The 21,215-nt window shown below is 45.3% G+C and overlaps 1 protein-coding gene and 1 long non-coding RNA gene across 3 annotated transcripts in view; one reads left to right on the top strand and one right to left on the bottom strand.

Annotated features, from left to right (window-relative positions):
- The window catches only part of NXN (nucleoredoxin), a 99,580-nt gene that overhangs the window by 53,119 nt on the left and 25,246 nt on the right, over positions 1-21,215 (top strand). The window contains exons 1-5 of one of the 2 annotated variants that reach the window (XM_075120782.1): positions 3,921-4,043; positions 12,938-13,055; positions 14,915-15,048; positions 15,504-15,604; positions 16,431-16,537. In XM_075120782.1, the coding sequence (XP_074976883.1) occupies positions 3,936-4,043; positions 12,938-13,055; positions 14,915-15,048; positions 15,504-15,604; positions 16,431-16,537 (568 nt within the window). In that variant the 5' untranslated portion in view covers positions 3,921-3,935. Of the gene's footprint in view, positions 1-3,920; positions 4,044-12,937; positions 13,056-14,914; positions 15,049-15,503; positions 15,605-16,430; positions 16,538-21,215 lie in introns of those variants that run through there. The other variant, XM_075120781.1, reaches the window with a different exon arrangement.
- Positions 3,991-9,664, bottom strand: LOC142069503 (uncharacterized). Its single transcript, XR_012665345.1, has 3 exons — positions 8,311-9,664; positions 7,473-7,607; positions 3,991-5,570 (listed from the first exon to the last, which is right to left on the bottom strand). It is a non-coding gene; the product is annotated as an uncharacterized LOC142069503 (long non-coding RNA).

Here is a 21,215-nt window from a genome sequence, read left to right on the forward strand (position 1 = left end):
CCGCTTACTACCACTCAGGACTCTGTGCAGGTGTGTGGGCCATGGTTGGTGCCTTCTTTCCACTCGCTTCTTTCCCCTTTCCAGGGAGAAGGGTTTTGTGTGTCTCATTGTAACTTTGACTCCTTTTCCACGGCAGCATTCTAGAGCTGCAGGTCTGCCAAGCTGGGCGTGCAGAAAAGCAGCGTGTAACCTCCATGGGGGGTGGGAACGAGTGATGAACTGAGAGGAGAGTAGGCAGTTGTGAGCAGCTAATGGCCCCGCCATGAAACATGTACAAGACCGACACCTGAGCCTGTAATTTATACTCAAATACCACGTTTCTTCTGCTGACCTTCAGTTTGCATCTTGTGAGGAGAGTCTCATCATCTTGACTAAAGTTTATTGCTGTTGGGTTAGCAAAGGCTGCTTAAATGCTCACGCAGAGTTTCGTGGAATTGCAAACTTCAGGCACCATCTAAGTTTGAGGTTTTTACCCAACTTGCTTTTCTGGTGGTGGTTTATTTGTTTAGGAAAATTGTATTTTAGGGGCCAAATGAAGCCCGGAGGACTGAAATATCGTGGTGTCTTTTGGCTGGGCTTGGGTGGACATATGGAAATCTGACTTGACTCATTTATTCTGCCCCTCCCATGGACTGCCCTGTCTCTAGTTATGCCCATGCCAATGTGAAATTGTGGTAGTGACAACATCACAGAAAACATGAGATAATAGTTCAGGCTAGTGACTCACAATCTCTGATACTTTCTCCATCTTAATTGTTTTAAATCTATGTTTTTGAAGATTGTGGTCAGGTGGGTAGAGCAGGGTGACTTAGGGACCGCCTAGCTTCTGTCTCCAGCTTTGCCACTGACTTGCTGTGTGACTGTCACTGCATCCATGTATCTCAGTTTACCCATCTGTGAAGAAGGAATGCTTAATTAGTTCACAGCAGGGTTGTGATGCTTAAGCAATGGAGTGTAAAACACCATGAGATCTTTGGATAAAAGGCACAATATAAATGCAAAACGTTATTATTAAGCTTGATTGCGATGGAAAAATGCCCTTCCTAGAAATGTATGGTCTGTAGTGAAGTGTGTATTCTAGCATGTGGATATCTGATTTATTTATCTAGTGTTAAAAGTTCTTCCTTCTTTCTATTCTCCAGTCTCTGACTCTCACCCATTATTTGGAGAGCTTTGCTTAACTCATGTGGATTAGCCAGTGCAGCTGAGCTCTGTGGTGCCTTTTTGTCTCCACAATGTATGGACGCTCTCTGAGGGCAACCAAATTAATAGGCCCATTATAGGTTTCCCCCATAAACTTTTCACTGACCAAACTCTCATCCATACACTTAGAAGATTAGTAAGATGTGAAGTTGCTGAATAATCTTACACTGTATATATAACTTCTTGCTTTCCTCATGTACCGGGGAATCAGTAAATCTGTTGTTTCTGGAACATGCAGACATTCTAGGTTTCATGGGCCATACAGCAAGCAGAAATTACTAGGAACTGGTAGGAAACCGGTGCAGCCTGCTGGTATTTGCAGCATGAACAAAACCATGTTTTTTTCCTAAGTAGAGTCTGACCTGAAGTCTTTGATCAAATATATTTGTGTAAACATGGAACTTTTCTTTTCAATCCATGCCCAAGACAAAGCCGAGTGACTCTTTGCCCCCCTATCTGTCTGTGTTTGAAGCACAGGTCTGTATTTGCTGATATTGTTTTGTATTATAGTAGGGTCTACGCAGACCCCAATTGAGATCATGTCCCGCAGTGACTGCACAAATGCTTAGTGAAACAGTCCCTGCCCTGAAGAACTTATCTAAATAGACAAGAGAGACAAAGGATTGAAGAAAGGAAGGATTATCCTCATTTTACAGATCAGGACCTGAGATGGAGTGTGATTTGCCTAGAGTCTCTCTGGAAGTCTCTGGCAGATCCAGGGATTGAACCCAGTTGCCTGAGTCCTAGCCCAGTGTCTTGACCCTAGGGAAAGGTTGACCCCTCGCTATCGAATGGCTGTTGGGTGCGGCCTGCGTAAAATGGTCTCCATAGGTCAGAGTTGGCGGGGCAGCGTGGGGGAAGCTTGCATTGGTGCTGCCTGCACTGTACTTGCTCTGGGTACAGCCTAGACCATCAGCCTGTCAATCCAGCACCTTTCACCAGTCCTGAATTCTCTTTACAAGTCGAAAACATAAAACAAACCAGGCCCCCTTTTGCTCTCCATTTCTAGCCCTGAGGCTTTCACACTCCGTAGGTCATGTGAACCACTGTTCAGTCACTACAAACTCTGCTCAACAAATTGGATGTTTTCATGTCAGCCATGGGCTGTAGGAAATCCAGTCTGTCAGCCTGTGCAATTTGTATCCTGCGAAAAGGAGGCAGCTCATGCTCACGCTCTGGAATGTCTGCCAGAGCCTGGTGGCCATGTGCTGCTCTGCCCTCAGATAAAGTGCTCTGGTTGGTTTGGTTGTTAGTGCAGGAAATTGTAAAGCACGGTAATTGGGGTTGCTTAATTGGCCATGTATATGGCTTGTATGCTGCCTGTGGAGGGGGAGCAGGGTAACAGAAGGTCAGGATGGAACCACATGGTGGTTGAGGATGGAGTGTTAACGGGATTAGGTATGCTGGAAGGGAGAAAGATATTTCTATCTGGCTCTAGCTAGGATGAACCTAGTCTACACTATAGACACTAACCAATTTATTTGAGCATGAGCTTTCGTGAGCTACAGCTCACTTCGCTGTAGCTCACGAAAGCTCATGCTCAAATAAATTGGTTAGTCTCTAAGGTACCACAAGTACTCCTTTTCTTTTTGCGAATACAGACTAACACGGCTGTTCCTCTGAAACTAGTCTACACTGGGATTACAGCCACCCGTGTAGCTGCATTGATAAATACTCCTAGTATAAACAGGGTTTACACGAGGGCAGTATGATTTGCACCAGGCAGCGTTCCAAATTGGAATGAGGTGCACCAGTGGAACTCACATCTATCCTAGGGATGTGCCTCAGTGCAGCTGTGCTAGTGTTTGAAATCACAGCGTGGACAAGGCCTGAGTCAGTGAGTTGAATGATTTTTGGCAATGGGATGATTTAAAGAGAGACATTTAGGCAGAACATCAAAGGAAATGACTTGACAGTGAGATTGTGGTGGAAGGATGGAAGTGACTCAGATTGTGGTGGTCAAAGGCTTGTCACTTGAGGACATTTAGAACTAGACTGGACAAACCTCTAAAAAAGGTATAGGGAACAACCCTGCACTATTAGTGCCGAGGGGATCAACTAGAAAAGCCTACACTAATTGTTCTCTTCCACCTTTGGTCTTTAAATCGTTGTTTTGTTTGTCAGTTACAAAATGAACAATATTCTGGGTGCAAACTTGCACGCAGACACATGAGTCTTCTGTGACTCCCTGCATGCTCGCCATCCAGCAGCTGCTTTGCAAAAACGATGACTTTGTCAGTTGACTTGTGGATCACATTTGCAGGGATGCTGATGGGTCAAAGAAGCAGAATCAGAGGTAGGACAAAGGAGACAATACAAATAGAAGTGGGGGCTTTTTTATTTATTTTGTTTAGCATTTTTTAGCTGACAAAGCCACATTGGTGGAACAAAGTCTGACACTGGAACATGGCACTGGAAAGGAAGCTCCCAGCAGGAGCTGCTGAGGCACGCATTATTTGATTGTAATTCCTGTGTGGAATAAGAGACTGTTCACGGTGTTGATTTCAGCTCACCCATGTCTTCTCAAGGGTTGTGGAGGGGGAGGGAGAGAGACCCACCATGCCACACAGATGGTACCCGTAGCTGCTCAGTGCTCCATACATAACAGCAACAGGAACACCTTGATCATCATCAATGGACTCCTCCTCGGATGTATTTCTAGTGGGGTCCTGCAGGGATCAGTTCTCAGCCCTTTTCTATTTAACATTTTTATCAATGACCTGGAAGAAAACATGAAATCATCACTGGTCAAGTTCGCATATGACACAGAAATTAGGGGAGTGGCTGATAATGAAGAGGACAAGTCACTGATACAGAGCGATTTGGATCGCTTGCTAAGTGTAAGTAACCAGTATGCGTTTTTAATATGGCTAAATGTAAAAGTATGACTGTAGGCCATGCTTACAGGATGGGGGACTCTATCCTGGGGAGCAGGGAGTCTGGAAAGGATGTGGGGGTTGTTGTGGAAAATCAGCTGAACCATGAGCTCCCCGTGCAATGCAATGGTCACAGGACTAATGCGATCCTTGGATGCATAAAAGAGAATCTTGAGCGGGAATAGAGAGGTTATTTTATCTCTGTATTTGTCACTGGTGTAACCATTGCTGGAATACTGTGTCCAGTTCTGGTGTCCACAATTCAGGGAGGAAGTTGATAAATTGGAGAGGGTTCATAGATGAGCCACAAAAGTGAGAAAAGGATTTGATAACATGCCTTATAGAGAGAGACTAAAGGAGCTCAATATATTTATTTTAACAAAGAGAAGATTAAGGGATGACTTGATCACAGTCTGTAAGTACCTGCATAGGGAACAAATATTTAATAATGGGCTTTTTAGTCTAGGAGAGGAAGGTCTAAAACAGTCCAATGGTTGGAAGTTGAAGCTAGCCGAATTTAGAGTGCAAATAAGACACAGTTTTTAGCAGTGAAGATAATTAACCATTGGAACAATTTACCAAGATCTATGGTGGATCCACCATATCTGGCAAGTTTAAAATCAAGATTGGATGTTTTTCTAAAAGATCTGCTCTAGGATTATTTTGGGGAGGTTCTGTGGCCTGTGCTATACAGGAGGTCAGACTACATGATCACCCTGTTCCCTTCTGGCCTTAGAATCTATGAATCATTTACATTGATCTTGTATATTGCACTTTACAGGTCCAAATGCCTCCTCCTCTGTTTATTAATGCTCTAGGAGGAAATCTCTGTCTCTTGTACTTTGTTTTTTTTGCAATTAGTTTTCATTGTTTTTCAGAGAGAAATAACTAGCAACAGAGTAAAAACTAATGTATCCAAACCCATGTATTCAGCACTCTGTCTTTCCTAAAGTCAGTCCTCCAGCAGGCATAATTTGCTTTGAAAAGTCCCCCTTTCTACCTAGATAAATGTCATGCCCCCCATTCTATTTGGATTAAGGAGGTTCAGCTACACAAGGAGATAGTGGGGAGCTGTGAAGGAAGTGCGAGAAGTCCTTCCCTTCTGAGCTAAGCTTGAATTGGAAGGACAGGCGTTAACTGGATTTGAATTGACAGGGTGAGGGCATGTCCCGTTGGCCTGCAGTGCCCCACCTGCTGCGTGCAACATCGGGGTAGCCCCCGTGCACTTGTAAATCCATTAGGACACAATGTACAAGCTGCGAGTTAGCATTAGGAGTGAGTGAGGACGTGGGGAGGGCATTCATCTTGCAGCATTGACGGAGAATGAAGTGTCATGAACAGTTGAGGATGTCTCAGCATCCTGGAACCAATCCACAGGACAGAGTCGGAGCCAGCCTGTGTTCTCCAGCTGCCTGAGCCATAGTCTTTTTTCCAGCAGAGCAATACCTGTATGTTTCTCAAACAGACCTCTCGGTATTACAGCTGATGGCCCTGTAATGAGAGAGCAACAGGAGTTGAGCTCATGTCTGTCTGTCTGTCTTTTACTGGAGAGAAAAATGACGATCCCCGTCCAAATAGCATATGTAGGAGAGAGGAAGAAGAGAGAACTGGATTTGTTGTTCGTGTCCTAGTGAAAAACTAAACTTGTATTGCATTGCTGGCAAGAAGTCCCACCCCAGCAATTCTCAACCTGTAGTTTGACTTAGGAATCCCCTCCCCAGTAGTTTTCTGTTGTGTGAGGGGGAAGGTGGATTACAAGTTTCTCCCATTCCCTGTTTCCGGTCTCCTGCTGAAACAGGTTTGCCCATTATAATGCTCTTGCTTTACTTCTCGAACTCACTCATGTTGACAGTAAGCCTATGCTGGTCAGTTTCACTTGCGGATTCTTGGTAATCACTCATTGCTGCTGTGTTTGGGTTGTAGATGTTGCAGGGAGCAGCTTAAATCCAAACAGAAATTTTTCCATGTTAGGTTTTGTAAACCACGACTCCCCCGCTGATTTGGGGGATTAAACTAACAGGCAATGTGCCTTTAAACAATTCTAAGATGTATCAGTATAATTGTGTTTGTAGGGGGGAAACGTTTTATTTTAATTTTTAATTTACAGTATCACTTCTGTGTAAGAGGAATTTAGAGGAATTTTTAACTGCCCCACCCGCAATCTCGAAGTATCAAATTAATTTATCTGCTCACTAGAAACTACTACCAATACACTGACCTCCCCAAAGGAAAAACCTAAACCCAGCTTCCCTGAAGTATGTCCAGTTGTCAGGGTGGTGGAAAACAGGATCTTCTAAGGGGCCTTCAGAGGAAATTAACAAGACTCTGGAGGCACTGCCTCCAAAGGAGAATTTGAAGGAAATGTTGCATTGCTTTTCGTTTAATGGAAAGCAGCAGCTCTCCATATTGGGAACACATTCTCATTATTGTTGACAGATCTGCCCTTGAGTTTTTAAATTAACTTTGTCTGCTTGAATTTCCCAGGGTTAGGGCAGAAGCCTGGGTTGCAGTATATATGATGATATTACTTGGGCAAATGCCTCTCAGAGCATTCATCTGACCTGAATGAAGACAGGCAAAAGTCTTTATCCTAATACGGTTTGAGGAGGGGAATCTAGCACAGCTTCATTCAGCTAACAGGGCAGCGAAGACACCCTTGTTACGGACACCAGTTGCCATAGTGGGCTGCCGCTAACCAAGTTCCTGTGGGAACAAATCTCATGCTTGGAGTTCTGCATGCACGAAAAGCAGTTTCATGTTCTCTTTATCAGTAGTAACCATCCCTGCCCAGAGTTTGCACTAGTGAGTTAATGCATCCCATGCAGATACCAGGGCTGAGACGTCAGTTAGCGTGACCAAAAATAGCACTCTGCAGCTGTTAGTGGAGGGGGACGTTCCCATTCCTACTAGCATGCCACTGGGGAAATGAGAGTCCTCTTTCTCCTTGAGAGCCAATCCAGTTGGTTTTATTCAGTCTGTAGCCTGGTAGGTTTATAACCTGTCCCCCAGCCATTATGTGTTTTAGATCAGAGAAGTTTCCTGCTACATGGGTGTTTAGTTTAACACCTGTGATCTGATTTTTGTGTCCAGCTCCAGAGTTCTCCCATGTACTTCATGCTGGTCCATTTTCAGATCACCATGATGGAGTAAACAAACGAACAAATGATTAGTGACTGCAGTAGCATAGCAACCAATAGCAATACTTTGCCCTCCCATAATGCCTCTAGTCTGAGGCTCTCCAGCCACCTTATCAACAATAAAAGCGGCAGAGAGTCCTGTGGCACCTTATAGACTAACAGATGTATTGGAGCATAAGCTAGTCTATAAGGTGCCACAGGACTCTCTGCTGCTTTTACAGATCCAGACTAACACGGCTACTCCTCTGATACTTACCAACAATAGTTAATGAAGCATCATATCACTCTGCAATGTTCATTCTGTTTGACAGAAGGGGGACTGAGGCACTGAAACGTTCAGTGATTTGTATGTAAACTCAGGATTTGAACTCTGGTCCCGATTTCCGAGCTCCTGCCAATTAAATCCATTGATGACTTTGTGTTATGGATCAGATTACATAACTGGTAACTTGGTTTTCCACCAGAACTGTTCTATTAAGTTCCTGTACAAGGTACTAGGCTAAGCTCCCTCTAAGCTATCAAGGGCCACGCAGGCGGGGAGAGGCACCTCTCCCCCGGCCCAGCCCCAGAGCTGCCGCAGCCGGGGAAAGGTGTCTCTCCCCCGGCCCCGGGCTGCTGCAGCTAGAGGGGGCTGCGTGGAATTTCTCTCTCCCCGCCACAGCCGCAGGGAAGCCTGTACCCCTCACCCTGCCCCCACCCCAGAGTCCTCACTCCTGGCCCCCCCCACACCGCAACCCTCTGCCTCAGCCCTGAGCCGCCTTCTACACTCCAAACCCCTCATTCCCAGCCCTACCCCAGAGCCCTCACCCCCAACCAGAGCCCTCACCCCCCTGCACCCAACCCTCCTGCCCCAGCCCTGAGTCCCCTCCCACACTCCGAACCCCTCAGTCCTACCCCTGCCACACGTCACCTCCATATTAGTGCACATAACAAAATTCATTCCACACATGAATGAAAAAATTAGAGGGAACATTGGTACCAGGTATATTTCTGTATAAACCGGTCACTCTGTGTCAGTGGTGTCTTGAGAAGAGAATGCTTTTGCAGCTCCTATTCCAACTGGCTTTCTGTGTGGAGTAGACTCTTTAACTTACCAGGAGTACAGTGTGAATCGGGAGTGAGGAGCAGTCTGTAAGCATCAACTGGTTTCAGGCTGAAGAGTGTAGATTAATTCCACATCTGTGTTAGGTTTGGCTTGATCCTTCAGATTTGCAACAGCTGTTGGGAAGCAAAGAATCCCCTCTTTAAATGTATGATCAAATTCTCTGAGCAAGAAGCATGTTATTTCAGTGTCATTCTCCTCAAGACAGGAAAAGCTGCATTTAAAAGTTGCTGAGGCAGCATTCTCCTACAGCATCCTCTGATCTTCCTGTGGTTTCTGATTAGCTCACATTTGGCTTTCCATTCACCATGCCTAACACAATAGATGGTCCTTTTAGGGGCGATTGTTCACCTATTTGTACTGTGACTGCCTTTTCTTTCTCTTTCATTAGCCTTCCTGTATGGATCACAAATCCCAAATTGCTCAGAATAAATGTAGCCAACTTCCTGTGCCAGCAGGGCAGAGGAGACCCTTTGCCAGTAATTGGAGTCTGCTTGTGCCACGTTGACAGCCTTGTAGAGACGGTCAGTTAATGGCTAGGACTTCGCCAACCTCGAAGGCTCGTGCAAACGTTGGCTTCAGGTCTAGATCTTCCCTTCAGTTTCAGGCCATCCATATAATTGCTTGGATCTAAGGAGGCCAGAGGGAATTTCCATAACATGAAACACGTTGCAGCCATTCTCGCCTTTAATACAGCTGTGTGGCCTGCTGATGCTACAGGCTCCCAGCACTCCATGTTCTGTCTTCAGCCAAGCAGCATCAAGACAGAGCATGACATGCTGGAGGCCAGTCATTTCTGTCGGCTTCATTTTTGTATGAAAGGTATTGTCCAAAGACTACACAAATTAAAATTCCAGATATTTCACTATGAGGTTAATTAACCATTGGAGCAATTTACCAAGGGATGTGGTGCTTTCTCCTATCCCTGACATCTTTAAATCAAGATTGGAAGTATTTCTTAAACCTCTAGCTCAGCCATAAGATAGGAGCTTGATGCAGGAATCACTGGGTAGAATACTCTGGCCCGTTGTTATGCAGGAAATCGGACTAGGTAATCACAGTGGGCCCTTCTGGACTTGCATCTCTCAATCTACATTACTGTTCTATATCAAATGCTGATCAGTCCTTGGTTTTTCTGTAGTGCCCGTCCACCTCTGTAATATCTCAGTACTGATGGAATCTCTTTTCTGTCTGTATTTCCAGATGTTTCACTATGATTTTAACAATGAAAGTTTCCAACCACCAGAAGGCTGTTTATAAGTTTGGGTAGTTGTAAGGTTAAAAGCTGATGCAATCTGGCACTTACTGAACCCACTATTCCCTTTCAACTCTTAACAAAACACAGAATTTTCTTCTTTGTACAAAGGGGGGGGGGAAATCTATCCTGTTCTTCGAGTGGAGAGGACAGAATCTGAGGGAATTTGAATTACAGAAATAAGCAGTAAATGAAAAAACCCAGTTTCCCATCAAGGTTATGTACTTTCGGGTCAGACCTGCCGTAAAATGAGCCATTTGACTTTCTCTTAGAAGTGTCTGATCTGCTTTGGAAAGCGGAGCGTGATTGAAAGAGCCCATTGCCATGGGAATGGTGGTAAATCTTGGCAATCATCCTTCAGTGCATGCGTTTTTCATTTCCAATCAGCTTTCCCAATGCACAGGAGAATCATCAAATCAAACTGCTCAGACTTTGAACAGTGCATTCATGTACTTTCTGATATAGACATTCACATTAATATGGTTAGTGCTTGGAGACCACTAATTTGCTATTCAAGCCTTTCATAACTGGGTTTATTTGACAGCACATTCCGGTGTTCTTAAATGCAATTGTCTTGTTTGTTCATCCGTGTCTCATGCTGCATTTAAATTATAGCCCAACTAATTATAGCCCAACTAACTGGACTTATCTAGCTGTTTGTCAAGGGATTTATTTATTATTATCACCACAGAGCTCTTCACCAATCTGAGCTGGTTATACTTCACAGACCGCTGAATTGAGGTAGGTAAGCAGAGCTGTGCCAAATGTTCTCAGCTTGCACTGAACAGGGTGTGAAATTTACCAGGTTTCAGCTTCTTTCACAGCTGGGTCTAAGCACAACCCAGCTTTGATGAGGTTCGCAGATGTTTGGAGTGGACCAGGGACTGATGTATGATTTTGAGTTGAAGCTATGGGACTGTCACAGCGCTGTGTGGATTCAACATGAAAGTCAGCCATTGTGACTGATTTTTCTTATTTTGCTTGAGATTTGTGCATAACTGAGCTGGATCCAGTGGGTCTGTGCTTAATGCCCGGCATGACCATAACAATGACCTGAGTTTGAGTCCCAAGCTCAGTCCCTCCTTCCCCCTGTGGCCTTGTAGCATGTGCAGCCCCAGAACCTCGGGTTGCTCTGCAGTGATACCTTTGGTTATTTATACAGCACCCACAGCTGTGCAGGACATATAAACTCTGTAGATTATAAATAGCTGAGTTAGGAGACCGTTGGTTGGGCATAATGTAGAGACCACTACCAGCAACCCCCCAAAAGGAAAGCTGCTGCAGCAGCATTCTACAGGGCCTTGAGGGGAGTCTGTTGAATATGGCAAAGACATGACAAAATAGAGCAGCTGTTTATAGAGAGCTCTCCAGTTACTTTCTGTAATCTCTTTGTTATTTGCAACAACCTCTTAGATAGCTGCTTGAAAAACGTGATCCTTGTAAAGATCCCTTTAAACTTCACAAACTTGGATTTACTTTGTGTTTTGAACCAAACTCAATTTAACATGGCTGACTTGCATTTAGCAAAGTCTTTGCAGCTTTTGTGGCCAAGTCCATTTAGCTTGTGCATCAGCATCATCGATGACGTCAGCTTAGCCCTGGGAATAGTGTGTGTTAGTAAATGGTGCTAGCAGGGGCAGCATGAGTCTGTTTTCTGTAGGTCCTAATAAATGGAGATTTAAAAAAAAAAATTATGATTCTGTATATGCATCTTTTTTAGATATTTGTGACCTAGAGGACTTTGATCATCAAATAACAAGTTTCAGGTAGGATAAATTTTGATAGCCTTGTCAAGTCTCTCAAAACACAGTAAGATTTTTGCACAGAAACAAGTTCCAGAAGAGCGATAAGATACTGGCATTAAAACTTAAATGTCTCCTATGATTAGCACCCTTAGCTAGAGTGTCGGTAAGCATATAAAAAGCTAGATCACCCAGTTCACTCTGGCTCGAGGTTGCATCCTTTTCCTACACCCTTCATCTGTCTTGTCCACTAGATTGTAAACTCTTCAGGGCTGGGATTGTCTTTTAGCACAATACAGAGTCTTCACCGTCTCCATCATACAATGCTTTACATGATGGGGGCCAAATTTCAACTGAGACTTGAGTATTACTCTGATATAAATAAAATAATAAGATGGATCAGAATATAGAAGCATGTGCTTTAAGGTTTATTCTGGATCCATTATTTTGCATTGCAAAATAACTCAGCATAAAGTATCAGAAGTAGTGTAATTGTGAGTTTTATTAACATTGAGGCTCCATTCTGCTGTTCTTCCATTGCGGTTTTTTGTTCTCCACTGGCCCAAATGAATGTCATAAATATCTATGGCGCCAGGGAGAGTTTGCAGCACATTATTTGATGATGTGGGAAACTAATGATTCATTTCCTTCCCTCCCCTCTCCTCTGTCCTCTTTGGTTCTGTGTTGTGATCTGATTGCATTTAAGAGGTTGATAATACATCACTGGGCTGTTTAGGTTGAAGTGCCTTGGAAAAATGTAAGTGATCTGCTCAGATTGGAATGTTTTAGGTACTCGAAGCTCTGAGATCAGCTCCTCTGACCACAGCCTTTCCTGGCTTTTAGTTACAGTTGAAGATGCATTGGAGTGGTTACAGAAGGCTTCCCATGTACACCTGCAGGTTATGCCTTGCCAGCAGCTATTTTCCTCTTTCTATAGTTCCTTCTAGTGCTGGTGGTTTTTTACAATTCACATTTCAGATGCAGAATAAATTCTGTGTGCAGAAATATGATGCCAGACGAGAAGTGTGTGACCAGGTGTGTTTCAGTTATTGGCATTGGATGAAGTTGTGTGGGGAGTTCTAGGCTGCGAATCAAGATGGCCAAAATCCAGCAGGGCCTAGGCAGAATCATCTCTCCAAGTTTCTGTATATCAGCCATGTTTTCAGTGTGAACATGTCTTGGGCATGGACTGGAGATTAGTGTAATGAATGGTGAGTTGGGAGGGAAGGAAGCAGCTGAAACAGGATTGCCTCATAGGGTGGTGGCATATCACAGTTACAGTGCCTTCCAGCCAGAGATCTCAAAGTACTCCACACGGGCGGAAACAGAGGCACTGGGAGATTAACTCCTGTGTCAAGGGTCACATAGCAAGTGCGTGGCAGAGCTGGGAGTAGAATGCAGACTTAGCTCCGGTCGACACGATGTCATTTTCTTTTGAGGTCACCAGGCTAGCAGTAGCTGGGCTCCTGTGTGAGACCTTTGGATGCTCTGCTACAAACTGCCGCTCTGTCGTCTTCTGCATCTTTTTGATCACTGGCCTGTAAGATGCTGCTGCTCAAAAGTATTAATGGTCAAGCTGCTTAGAGTTTACCTCTTCTTCTCCTTCCCCCTCTCTTTTACAGCTAAAACTATGGAACAAATACAGAGTCTCCAACATTCCGTCGCTGATATTTATAGACGCTTCCACGGGGAAGGTTGTGTGCAGAAACGGCTTGTTGGTGATCCGGGATGACCCAGAAGGTGAGACCTGGAGCGCTGCACACCCATACGACGGCTAACAGTTCGCTTCTCTTTTAGCTCCCTTTCCAAAGTGTGCCTGGAAGCAAAAAATGGAAACAAATGAAGATCATCAGACTTACCTCATCAAAGCACTGGATTATTTTCAGCATGAAATTCCCGACATTGTTCTCATTAGAGTTAGGGTTTCATTTTTTAACGAACAAAGGCATCCCTTCTAGGTTTTCTGTCTGAAGTGCAAATGAGGGAAAAGTTAGATGAAATGAAACACTGCGGTACGCATTTCACTGGGGGGGACAGGCAGACAAACTGAGGACCCACATTTTTCATCACTTAAAATCTGTGCTGTTCTCATATAGTGAGTGGTGCGTATATTAGTAACCCCATACAGTTTGAGACAGAACAGTTCCCTTGTTACTTACAGATGGTGCCGAAAAGAAGCTACAGTTTTCTTTTCTAAATCATACCATGCGGCGTGTTTATACCAGACCTTGCGTTCTCTGAATCGGCAAGTGATAAAAACAAACAAATATTGCTGCACATATTTGTAGTCCCTACACAAAATGAAAGTGGGGCATCTGCCTGGACACCTTTGACCTTTCAGCATATGTGCCTCTGCATTCCATGCGGTTGTCATTTCCCTGGTGCGGGAATGACAGATACTGAAAACAAGCCCCTAGGTGTAACACAGGGGGCGGGAGCCGTGCAGCATGACAGGCTAAGTATAATTTGTGGTCGAAACCATCTGGTAATGTTTCTTTAGCTCTTGCTGAATTTATGGGCTGCTTATTCTGGGAATTGGCAGCAGGAATAGTCAGAATATATGGACGCTTTTTTAGGTGGGTAAGGAAACCTGTGTGTCCATTATCCTGCCGTAAAGCTATGGACAAAGCAGCCCTGTGTGGGGGAAATGAAAATGGTGACAGCTTTAAGGAAGCCTGCTGCTGTTCCTAAAAGAGAAAGACCGAGGTGGGAGTTGAGCTGCAGTAACCGAGGCTACACCAGCTGCTTCTCAATTGTTTTAAAATGCTAGCTGTTCAGGAAGCAGAATGGCTGTGAGGAGCGGGATGGGCAGATTGACCTGTTCTCTAAAAGATGAATAGTCAGAGTACATGGCCTGCACCCCAGCCATGAGCAGAGAGATCCTGAGCCTGCAGAGCTCTGCCAAACTCATTTAAAAGGGAAGAATGAACCGCAGACCACAGCAATGACCTGGCCGCCCAAAGCAGTACTATTTGCATTGTTCCCAGAGAGCATTCTGACATCTAGAGACTGGGTGAATGCACGCAAACGCACTTAGAAGGCACAGGGATCCCTAAGGGTCAGATCCTGCCCCTCTGTGGGCACCGAGGGTCCTATCCAGAGTAGAAAGTGGTGCAGTTGTGGTGTTTGCGGGAGGGGAGAGCGGGGAAGAGGATACTGAGAGCCTACGTAGGAAATGTGGACCCTCTGCTTGATACAAAGCATGGCTCCTCTGGGGTGTCCTGCGTAGGGCGGTTGGGGATGGAGGTGCGAGGGCAGCAAGTAGATTTGCAGCTGCATAGGTCTGCTGGCTGAGCACTCCATTGTGGGGAGGAGGGGACAAACCCGGGGCTGCATAGACAACTTCATCCCTGAGACTGCAGTAGTGGCTGAACCCTGGGAGGGGGTGACTCTGGGGTCCCCCGCATGGAAAGCCTGATTGCCAGGTTTCGGGGCAGAGAATATGGTCCTTTGTAGGCGGCTCTCCTCTGCGTCCCACAGTGGGTGTTTCATAGGGTGGTTTTCCCTTCAGAACAAGCCATTTCAAGTGTAAATGCTAGATGTGGCTCTCACTCTTCTTCTCTCTGCCTTCTCCCCTTGCCCATCCCAAACTCCCCTAGGGCTGGAGTTCCCCTGGGGACCAAAACCCTTCAGTGAAGTTGTTGCAGGGCCTCTGCTCAGAAACAATGGCCAGTCGCTGGACAGCACCGCCCTGGAGGGCTCTCACGTGGGGGTCTATTTCTCTGCGCACTGGGTGAGTAGCTGGCACCTCTCCATCGCGGAGTAAATGGAAGGGGTTGGAGGTGAGTGGCAGCTCTGTGGGAAGGCTCAACCCTGACTGCAGCTCCTCATGCTAGATAACCATGCCCTCTGCTGGCTGGGCTGCCAGAGTCACTTTTGCAGGGGCAGCTGTGCCCGAGGTGAAATTCACCCTGAGCAGACAGGTTCTTCCACCTTCCCCTTCCAGGTAACTGGCGGAGGTTGCACTGGTGACTTGCTGAGTCAGTGCCCTCTATCCAGCAGGCCCAGCCACTTGGCAGACTGCGAGACTGCCTCTTGGCCCCCTGGGAAAGCAGGGATCGTGTGGGCCTCATGGAGCTCCCTGTTCCCCCTGCTGAGGGAAGCTGTGGAGTGAATCAGACTCATTGACTTCAATGAGAGCAGTGTCCCTGGTGTCCAGGTACTATGTGCTCCTCTGTGTTTTTCCAGTGCCCGCCCTGCCGAAGCCTCACGAGGGTCTTGGTGGAGTCCTACCGGAAAATCAAGGAGACGGGGCAGAAATTTGAGATCGTCTTCGTTAGCGCAGACAGGTAATGTCTGCTGTTTGCTTTGGAGAGTTGTGTGCTGTGCCGTGGTGCAGAGGCTGGAGGGACGAGGCAAGTGTGCAGGCCAGACTGGAGAAACTCATGCCCCGAAGCAAGGAGAGAGTTGGGAGTTACTAGAAGCAGATCACGATCAGTACGGTTTTGTGGTACATTCAGCTGTTTGATATGTACCCGCGAGGTGGAAGAAACTCCAAGTATTAATGGATACGACACCTGCTTTAAGGAGAGAAACCAATTGGGTTTGTCCCTTGGAGTGCTGTTGGATACACAGGAGACCGGGCTCTAAATGTGGGGTGGGAGGGAGGCAGGGCTGGACAGGGCTCTTCCAGATAATAAGGACCCTACACCCCAACCTGGTAGCATGAGATACCTTCACCCTGCTGGCTTAGGGGAGAGATTGAAGGAGCCAGGGGAAAGATGGATTAGCCAGGGCAGAGGTGAAGTCAAGATCAAGCCCACAATCCTTGAGGTGGTCTTGCTTGACATTTTGCTTTGAGGTTCCTGCGTGCCCTGGATACAAGCCCGAGGTCTGCGGGACCCTTGAGCAGCAGCTGTCAGAATTGAGGAGATTTTAAATCTCTTAAAATTGAAACTCGCTGCAAGCTCCTTCTTTGGGAGAGGCGCCATCTTTAAAATCAATGCAGTCTCCCCCTGGGTGGGTGCAACTTGGCCTGCCCCGCGTACAGGTGGGCTCTGGGGAAGTGTCAGGCGTCTGCTGGGACACGTATGGGCAAAGGGTTATACAGGAAAAAGGGCCGCAGAAGGACGGTAATGAGGGTGCATTTATTTGACCTCCATTTCCATTGCATAGGTCAGAGGACTCTTTCAAGCAGTATTTCAGCGAGATGCCCTGGCTAGCTGTGCCATACGCTGATGAAGCCAGAAGATCGCGCCTCAACCGGCTCTACGGCATACAAGGTAGGAAACACCTCAAGCCTGGCATGAAAATCACTCCTGCCCGCTCCTCTCATTTCATTTTTTTCTTAAATGTCTCCTCTTTTTAAATAAAACAAGAAAACAGCAAAGCAAAGGGCCTTCGGCAGAGCTCTCTTCTCTGCAGACTAATGTTCCTACTGTAACCTGCCATCCTGTTAGCCAAAATGGAACTTCAAAAGTAACCTAATAATTCCTCCTGGAAATTTGGAGCCTTCCGGTCTTATGTTTTATCCCTAATTGATTTATTTATTTGTTTTGCTTTTCTTTAAGGTTTCCGTGTTGTTTTCTTGCTCTTCTATGTGATGGGAACTCAGGCCATTGTTCTCTGTAGAGACTGAGGAAGATGGCATCTGATTTGCGTTAGTGACATAAGATTTGCATGTTTGATGTAAACCATGGCTTTGCGTCTACTCTTCCGGGTGTCAGTTTCAGAATTACACAGGCCTTGGCTGCTAAGAGGGAGAGGGAGAGAGGGATTGTGTGTGTATTTTTCAAGGTGTTCCAAAGACTTTATGCACTCACAGGAGCTCTAAATGTAACTGATGTAATGCACTGACCCTGTAGTAAACAAAGGACAGCATTGATGTCTTGCCTAGAGGGTGTAGTACAGGGAAGGATAAATGGGGCTATTAGCTAGCAGGGAAGTTTTCAGTATTTATGCATGTTTCCTCCCTGTGAGTAGGGGACTGAAGGGATTGATTTTATGATGGGAGATGAAAAGAACTAAGGATAATTTGGGTAAGTGATGGTTCAGGAGAAGTTGTATGATGACAGCTTGCAAGTGTCTGAGAGGTGCAAACACCAAGAAGGGAATCGAGTTGCCGAGGGTGGTCCAAGGTGCAGCTACGGGCCTGCCCTTACACAGGGTCTCTTAAGGCCTGACTCTGTTACGCTAAGTCCCCTTTACACCACTGTGGCAGCATCCATGGGCCATAAAGTGGGTGTAAATGTAATTTACCTAACCCTGACTGTCACGTCAACGCTATCCAACGCTTTCTGAAAATCAGGAGAAAGTAAATAATTGGCTCTTTGCATCTGCACCAACAGTTATTCTGTTTAACAAAATAATCAGTTCTGTCTGGTCTGGCCTGCCTTTCCCAAATCTATGCTGGCTTTCACGTTTCCAAACCATACATTATAAACTGCCCCAAATGTCCCTCTTTTGAGCTTTGCATACATACCGAGGCAGAATCTTGCCTGTAGAAGTTAAGTTATCCTTTGCAGACACTTTGGGACTATACCATCCCTGGATTTTTTTTGTCCTTTGTTACTTCCCCAGGATCGAGATAATAGTTGAATGGTTTAACTGTTAACCCACCTCTCCCAGTGTCCTGGCCAAATGATTGCCTCCCGCTCTGTTACCTCAGTCTCTCCTCCAGCTTATCCTCATTAGTAAACACAAGCACATCCTGGAGGGATGTGTTGTTAAAATCTTCTTTGTCAAATGTGGATGTGAAGGAACTACTGCTACAGCTACCAATAGTTTATTCCTCTGCTGCCTTATCATTGACTTTTCTGGGTTGGTCTTGTTTTCCAGACCTCTGGTATAGTTTAAAAGTCATGTTGTTCGTCACTGATATCCCTAGCTATATTTGCTGCTGTGTTTCCATTTTACTCTTTGAACGCCCCCTTGACATTCCCTCTGTTTCACATAAAACTCTGACAATGCTGCATTGCTCCCGGTAGTGCTGAGGAGCTCTGTGTTTGCTCTCTCTGATCCTTGTTAGTTAGTCATACCTCTGTTTTAGAACTCTGTAGGGGCCAGCGAGAAACCTATCAGTATAACCCTTAGCAGCCCTGCCTTGTCCCTCTTCATCCCAGAAGAAGGGAAGCCTGGTATGGCCCTTTTTGAGGGATTGCAAGTATGTCTGATAGCAGGTACCAGGCATGTGCACAGCGTAGTGTTTGTGTTTGTTTCACAAGCCTTTGATGGCCTCAGGAGCCCATTCGCAGAGCTGAAATAATACAAGATCTTGTCTTCTCAAACTCATTCAGTTCCTGAGTGGAGGAATGCAGCGAGATGACCAGATCTCTTGTTATTTTGCTGCCATAACTGGCTCCCTTTGGCATTGAGGAAGCCAGGAAAAAATGTAAATACAAATACTGAGTTATTGGGCTTTTATTTGGGTTTCCCTGAATGCCTTTCTCCTAGTGTGGAGTCAGGTGGGTGAACCATTCCCACCTATACTAACTTGCTTGGGCATCCAGCACTATTTATCTTGAGATTTATTCATTTTTTGCATTGTGGCTGTTCAGAAATAATTCCCCATTGTGTGCACCATTCCCAAGCTTCATGTAAATTGCCTCCTTCAGTTCACTCTTCCTACGGAACGAGAAGCAGCGATGAATTTTATGAACAAATGGGGATTTTCTCTTACTAATTTTTATTTAGAGAGAGGTTTTGGATTGTTAGAAATCCCCACTGATCCCCTCAAATCTCCTTTGGATTGGCACTGATTATGGGAGACGCTGCTTTCCTTAAAAATCTGTCTGTCCATCTATCTAGGTTTACCAGGTTGCCCATCACCCTGGTATCTGAGAGCCTTTCGCAAGAAGCGAACACAAAAATCTCTCTCTTCCTGCCGAGTTGGGCAGGAACAATTTTAAAGTTATTGTAGGGAAACGTGTCCCTTTCTGGACTCAGGAAAGCAAAAACCCTGCTAGTCGCAACAGATGGGATAGCAGGTCTAACTTCTTTTTTCCTTTCAAAACAAAAAACAAAACAAAACAAGCACTGCTGCAAATGCTTCGCTTAGTTTATCTATGGGACACAGAACTTTGCTTCTGATAATCACAAATCCATAACTAATAGATGTTAAAAAAAAAACCCAGATTCTCTTGCCAGTCATCTTAGAATAAGAATATTATCAGATGTGGTAACAGAAAATTCTGTCACTGAGTTTTTGTAAAATGTTAGTCACGTGGGAAAAACCCCTTTTCTAGTGGGTAAAATCTAATTGATGAGTCCAATCTGTCCTATTCTTAATCTAAACTTTTATAAGACACTTATCACCATCGCCCCTGATTTCATGATTGTACCTTCAAAGGAATGCATCCGATAAAGTGAGCTGTAGCTCACAAAAGCTTATGCTCAAATAAATTGGTTAGTCTCTAAGGTGCCACAAGTACTCCTTTTCTTTTTGCGGACACAGACTAACACGGCTGCCACTCTGAAACCTGTTAATAAAGTCTGGCTTTATCACAGCCAAAGGAATTGACCCTTAAAAAAAGTTGTTCTGGGAACTAAAAGAGGATCTGATGGTATGTGTGTGAGGGATGTATAACACAGGGGTTAGCAGGTGTGAAATAAGTTTGCTTTTGAGTTTATATGCCGAAGACGCTGACCTGGATACCACGGGCCTGTATCTCTGCAGATAGGATATGACTGCCATAGGATTGTGATGGTGTCAAGTTGTGCTGGGCAAGGTGTTAAATTCTCTTTTCCTCCGTGTCCCCTCCCCCACAGTTGCTCTGTGAGTTTTGTGACACACTAGCTAGGGGAAGCTGTCAGTGAAGAACTGGGGAAGACCTGAGAACCAGGTGAAAATATGCTGTGTTTTAAGCAGGGCAATAAAAGCACCACTCCTAGCGGGAGAGAGGAAATAAAAGTTCTTGTGAATTGTCCGAGTTGAGCAGCCATGCAGTGGGTCAGTCCTGTGGGAGGGAGATTACTGCCCTTTGCAGACTGAAGGGCCTCCACACAGAGACAGGACACTACTGGAGATGGACTGTCCTTGATGAGTTTGCTTTAATTCTCTCCCTCTTCTGCCATCCTTCATAGAGGGTCTCTTCAGTCTTAACCAGAAGTGCGGCTTTCTGGGGGGGTTTTAGCTCCCAGGGGCCAGTTGTTGCTGGCTGAGGAATACCTGGAGCCTGCAGTCAGTGTGTTTTTGGGAGAACTTTATTAAGATGAAGTTACAATAAAATGTGAACATATTAAATCACACATGACTTGTTACTGATTCAGGATCAGGTTAATAGTCAAAGAACCTGGGTAAGGATTCAGGCTGGGAAGCTCTCCTTCTCTGAGCACACTAAAAAGGGTGACCAAGGTTCCCTTTTTTTGGTGCTTCTCTTGTGTACACACCTTGTGTGAAAGCGTTTCTATTACACGGACAGTCCATATTTGACTATGCCACAATTCCATTGGAGGAGAAGTCTGTTTTCCAATAATGAGCAATACAAGGTCTTGCTGCTAACAATAACAAATAAATTAATTTGTCATTCTGCTTACAATGTAGCTCCCTCACTGGAGCATTACATGAACCGGTCAGGGGATGTCGAGGGGAAGCTGGATAAAATGAATCTGTTTAATAGTTTCCTCCCAAAACTGACTAATTCCTGGAAACAACCATCACAAGTGCAAGTGTGTTCCCCTCTCCCCGCAACCCATCCAATACAGCACCTCCCTAGTGGCAAAAATATGAAGAATCTTAACAGGCATCAAATACCATCTGTACAGTTACTTTTACACATATTCTTTATGAGCTACCCAAACTGAAGATGTCGATCCCCTTTCCTTTCCCACATAGAGACTAACTCATCCCGATCAATTTCTTTGTCCAAATCACTCTCCCATCTTTCTTTCTGGGTTGTTTTCTCATCACCATCTTTTTTCAGTCAAAATTGTCTCTGTCTCAGAAACCTTTTGTTCCAGCTT

The sequence above is a fragment of the Caretta caretta genome, chromosome 17 (assembly GCF_965140235.1).
Source record: "Caretta caretta isolate rCarCar2 chromosome 17, rCarCar1.hap1, whole genome shotgun sequence".
NCBI lineage: Eukaryota > Metazoa > Chordata > Testudines > Cheloniidae > Caretta > Caretta caretta.